This window comes from Carlito syrichta, unplaced genomic scaffold (genome assembly GCF_000164805.1).
Source record: "Carlito syrichta isolate Samal-C Ts95f unplaced genomic scaffold, Tarsius_syrichta-2.0.1 Scaffold315955, whole genome shotgun sequence".
Taxonomy (NCBI): Eukaryota; Metazoa; Chordata; class Mammalia; order Primates; family Tarsiidae; genus Carlito; species Carlito syrichta.
This window is the reverse complement of record NW_007260051.1, coordinates 57,810-63,018: the sequence shown is the minus strand read 5'-3', so window position 1 is coordinate 63,018 and position 5,209 is coordinate 57,810. Positions and strand designations below refer to the sequence as shown.

The 5,209-nt window shown below is 42.1% G+C and overlaps 1 protein-coding gene across 1 annotated transcript in view; it reads right to left on the bottom strand.

The window, feature by feature from the left end:
* The window catches only part of MPHOSPH9 (M-phase phosphoprotein 9), a 74,110-nt gene that overhangs the window by 25,724 nt on the left and 43,177 nt on the right, over nucleotides 1-5,209 (bottom strand). Inside the window, exon 13 of the mRNA XM_021706726.1 lies at nucleotides 3,367-3,582. Within this exon, the coding sequence (XP_021562401.1) occupies nucleotides 3,367-3,582 (216 nt within the window). The remainder of the gene's footprint in view (nucleotides 1-3,366; nucleotides 3,583-5,209) is intronic.

The window sequence follows — 5,209 nt, the reverse complement described above, 5'->3', positions numbered from 1 at the left end:
CCAGTTCATTCTAGGCAAATCTGGGCTCTTCTTTTCCAATACAGAATTCCTCCAGTAGCGTACTCAGGGAAGGTAACCATGCTGTGCTGGGGGCTTACAGAAGTTAAAGAACTGACATAAAAGCTCACAGCCACTAAGATGGGAACCTGTGACTTACTCAAGACCTGTGAACTAAGATCCTTGTAGTCTGAAGAAATGTCATACCACTTCACCCCATTAAGAAAACCCTCTCAGCCGGGCTCGGTGGCTCAGCCTGTAATTCCACACTTTGGGAGGCCGAGGTGAGTGAATTGCCTGAGCCTGCGGGTTCAAGACCTGCCTGTGTAACTTGGTGAGACCTCATCTACACAATAAATCAAAAAATTAGCTGGGCATGGTAGTGTGTGCCTGTAGTTCCAGCTACTTGGAAGGCTGAGGCAGAAGGATTGCAGGACCCCAGCAGGTCGAGGCTGCTTTGGCCAGGAGCAGCCACTGCACTCCAGTCTGGGCGACAGAGTAAGACTCCAACTCAAAAAGGAAAAAAAAAAGGCTGGGCTCAGTGGCTCAGCCTGTAATCCTGCGCTTTGGGAGGCCGAGGTGAGTGGATTGCCTGAGCCCACGGGTTCGAGACCCGCCTGGGCAACTTGGTGAGACCTCATCTCTACAATAAATCAAAATGAGCCGGGCGTGGTAGCACGTGCCTGTAGTTCCAGCTACTTGGAAGGCTGAGATGGAAGGATCACCTGAACCCAGCAAATCGAGGCGGCAGTGGCTATGAGCATGGCACTGCATTCCAGCCTGGGCGACAGAGTGAGACCCTGACTTAAAAAAAAACAAAAAAAAAAACCCACAAATAAAAAGCAAGTCATAAATCAAAAGAAGATAGCTAAAATACACATAACCATTTCATAATCATTTTATATAAATCACATTTGCAAAAAGTAAGAGGTTTGATAATACTAAGCACTGGAAATAATCTAGAAAAATAAGAATTCTCATAAACTACTGGTGGGAAAAGAAAGTAGAACAATCATCTCAGAGAGCAACTCTGCAATAGTTAAGAAAGATGATGATGCTCATATTCTATTAAGTCCCAGCCACTGCACCAGAGATATACACATTCTTGCTACAAACTATATTTTTCTAGTAATGACCATAGCAACATCCCCAATCCCACAAGCTCTTGCAGAACCTTGTTATGTACCATCAAGAAGTGGTATCTAGTCAGGAGCTATGGCTCACGCCTGAAATCCCAACATTTTGGGAGGCAGAGGTAGAAGGTTCCCTGAGCCCAGGGGTTTGAGATCAGACTAGGCAACTTGGCGAGACTTGTCTCTACAGTAAATCAAAAAATTAGCCAGGCATGGTGGCGTGTGCCTGTGGTTCCAGCTACTTGGAAGGCTAAAGTGGAAGGGTCACCTGAGTCCAGTAGGTCGAGGCTGCGGTGGCTGTGAGCGTGCCACTATACTCCAGGCTGGGCAACAGAGTGAGACTCCAGATCAAAAAAAAAAAAAGAAATAGTATCTATTTCCACTACCCTTAAACATATGGAGGACTTTCAAGTTGTTTTAAAAAAATAGGCTGGGCCCAGTGGCTCACCCTGCAATCCTAGCACTTTGGGAGGCCGAGGCAAGTGGATTGCCTGAGCCTGCGGGTTCTAGGCCAGCCCCAGCAACTTGGCAAGACCTAGTCTCTACAATAAGTCAAAAATTAGCCAGGCATGGTAGCGCACACCTGTAGTTCCAGCTACTTAGAAGGCTGAGGTGGAAGGATTGCCGGAGCCCAGCAGGTCGATGCTGGGGTGGCCGTGAGTGTGCCACTGCACTCCAGTCTGGGTGACAGAGAAAGACTCTGACTCAAAAAAAAATTAAAAAATAGAATGTGGCCCAAGTAATGCTATATGATTTTCACGGCCAGATCATAAAAGGCAATCTGACTCAGGGTGTCTTTCAAGATGCTAGTCCCTAGTACTCAGCCACCATGCTGCCCACATGGAAAACTGAAGCCTTTTAACTAATAGCCACCAGTCACACTGAACATGCCTACAAAGGACTTGGCCCTCCCCCAGCCTTTGAGTTTCCAGCTGAGGTCCTAGATATTACAGAGCAGAGATAGGCTGTCCCTGATGAACTATATGCCCAGTTCAAATTCCTGGACCACATAGTCCATGAGTTGAACATGTCAAGTTTTGACATAATCAATTTTGCAGCTATGGTTAAGTAGAACAATCCCTTCAGGCTCTTGCACACATTAGCATAAGGAGCCATGTTAGGAATGTTCATGGCCATGTTGCTCATATCAGCAAGAACAAACTGGCAAAGGAAACTGTGGAAGATCCATTTAATACATGATGACACAGGAATGAAAACAAATGTATTAGTGCTAACTACTACCACCTGGATGAACCTTAAAGTGAAAACAGTTGCAAAATAGTAAACACAGTATGAGCATTTATAAAACTTTTAAGATATGCCAAAGAAATAACACCAATTAAGGTCAGAGATCAGGCACAGTGGCTCACACCTATAATTCCAGTATTTTGGGAGGCCAAGGTGGGAGGACTTGAGCCCAGGAGTTCAAGATCAGCCTGAGCAACATAGCAAGACCTTGTCTCTACAAAAAAAAAAAAAAAAATCCAAAAAATTAGCCTGGTATCGTGGCATGCGCCTATACTCCCAGCGACTCAGAAGGCTGAAGCAGAAAGATTGCCTGAGCCCAAGAGGTCAAGGCTGCAATGAGTTATGATCATTGTGCCACTGCATTCTAGTCTGGGTAACAGAGTGAAATCCCAACTCAAAAAAAAAGGAAGAAAAGATAGAAAATTTAGAAGCCAGATGTGGTGGCACACACTTAATAATCTTAGCTACTTGGGAGGTTGAAGAGGAATAGCTTGAGTCCAGAAGTTCAAGGCTGCCGTGAGCTATGATTGCACCTATGAATAGCTACTGAACTCCAGCCTGGGCAATACAGTAAGACCTTAGGAAAAAATATACAATCTAAAATCTAATCCAGTTTTAATGTTATACAAATCCAAATTTTAAGTAAAAGTATATCCAAAATGAAAAAATTCTATCAAACCTGCTCTAAATCTGGTTTACAGCATTTAACTCTGCCAGACACACAGATGTTCAGTTACGGTAGCTTGAAAGTTGACTTGCTAGAACCAAAAAACCATGGCATGACACCATTGTTCTAAAGTCCTAACTTCTTGCTGCAAGACAAGATCCAACTGACTCCATTAGGATAGTATGTATTCCCAGTTACCGCAGTTACAAAAAAAACTAAAATAAACCTGGGAAAAAGTCATGATAGCCTATGAGAGTACAATATCTAAATAAATTACTTTTAGCTAACCATGTCATTAAGTTACCATTATTTGTTACTTACATCTTGAAACATTTTGTTTTCTTGTTTTAGTCTAGCTTCTTTATCATCTGAGAGTTTGTAAGCATTTTCAAAGGCTTCTTCTAAATCCTGCAATCTAGATTTTAGTCGAATGATGGTATTATCTTTTTCTTTATTACTAGTTCTCACTTCCTCAATTCGTTCCTGCAAAATTTTGGAGGCACTGCTGGCTGCGCTGAAGCGTTCTCTCAAATCATTCTACAATTAAAGATAAATATAATAAATTATTTTAAATGAAAAAAGATGCCTCAATAGTAGCTGGTAAACTGTGAGCATTAAAAAAAAAAAAAAGTACCAGCCAGGCACGGTGGCTCACGCCTATAATCCCAGCACTTTGGGAGGCCGAGGTAGGAGGACTGCCTGAGTCTACGGGTTCGAGACCATGGGACTTGAGCCCACGGGTTTGAGACCAGCATGGGCAACTTGGCAAGACCTCATCTCTACAATAAATCAAAAAATTAGCCAGGCACGGTAGCACGTGCCTATAGTTCCAACTACTTGGAAGGCTGAGGTGGAAGGATCGCCAGAGCCCTGCAGGTCGAGGCTGCAGTGGCCATGAGTGTGCCACTGTACTCCAGCCTGAGCAACAGAGTGAGACTCCAACTCAAAAAAAAAAAAAGTAATAAAACAAAGCATAAAAATGGAAAAAAACAAATTTAGTATTTTTGTTGAAACCTAAGATAGAGACTCTAGAAAGAATTATTCTACAGGAATAAAAGCCGATGAAATTATCATAAGGTAGACAGAAATCTGCAGAACTATGATTTTAGGACTCACCTAAGACAATAGCCCCTGTGGATCATTTAACAAGGAAAACAATAATCACCATGGCTATCAGAGAAATGATTCTAAAAGTGTAGCTGTTCTTTGTTGTCCTACATTAATATTTAGGGAAGAAAAAAGTATTTTTTAATATTCTATTCTATCACTTACTATGAAAACAAAAATTTCAAAGCCTAACTGCTATGTTTATATTATTCAACAATCATTTCTGGAATATCCACTAGATGTCAGGCACTAGGGTTCTAGAAATGTAAGATTAACACAAAAGACAATAATTTCTAACTTCATGAAGTTTAGGGAGAGACAATAACTTTAAAAGCAAAGACAAAACTTTGTTATAAAATCTTTATTATAAAGCTACAATAATCAAAACAGCCTGGTATTGGTACAAGAACAGGCATATAGACCAAAGGAACAGGATAGAGATTCCAGAAGCAAAACCTCAATTTCTCAATCAACTCATCTTCAACAAAGCCTCCACCACTAACCACTGGGGAGAGGAGAACCAACCTATTCAGTAATGGTTCTGGGGAAACTGACTGACCATATACAAAAGATTAAAATAAGATCCCTACCTATCACCATACACAAAAATCAACTCTAAATGAATCAAAGACCTAAACATAAAACCTCAAACTATAAAGAATCTTAGAAAATTTAGGAGACACCTCCTTATGGAAACTGGAATGGCAACCAATTCCTGATCAAAACCCCAAGTGCCCATGCCATAAGACACAAGATAGATAGGTGAACTTCATTAAACTGACATGCTTCTGCAAAGCCAAAGAAACCATCAAGAGAGCAGGGAAGGCCAGGCTCAGTGGCTCAGCCTGTAATCCCGGCACTTTGGGAGGCTGCGGTGAGTGGATTGCCTAAGTCCACAGGTTTGAGACCAGACCTCGTCTCTATAATAAATAAAAATTAGCCAGGTATGGTAGTGCATGCCTGTAGTTCCCACTACTTGGCAGGTTGAGGTTGGGATGGCCATGAGCGTGCCACCGCACTCCAGCCTGGGTAATGGAGTGAAACTCCAACATACACA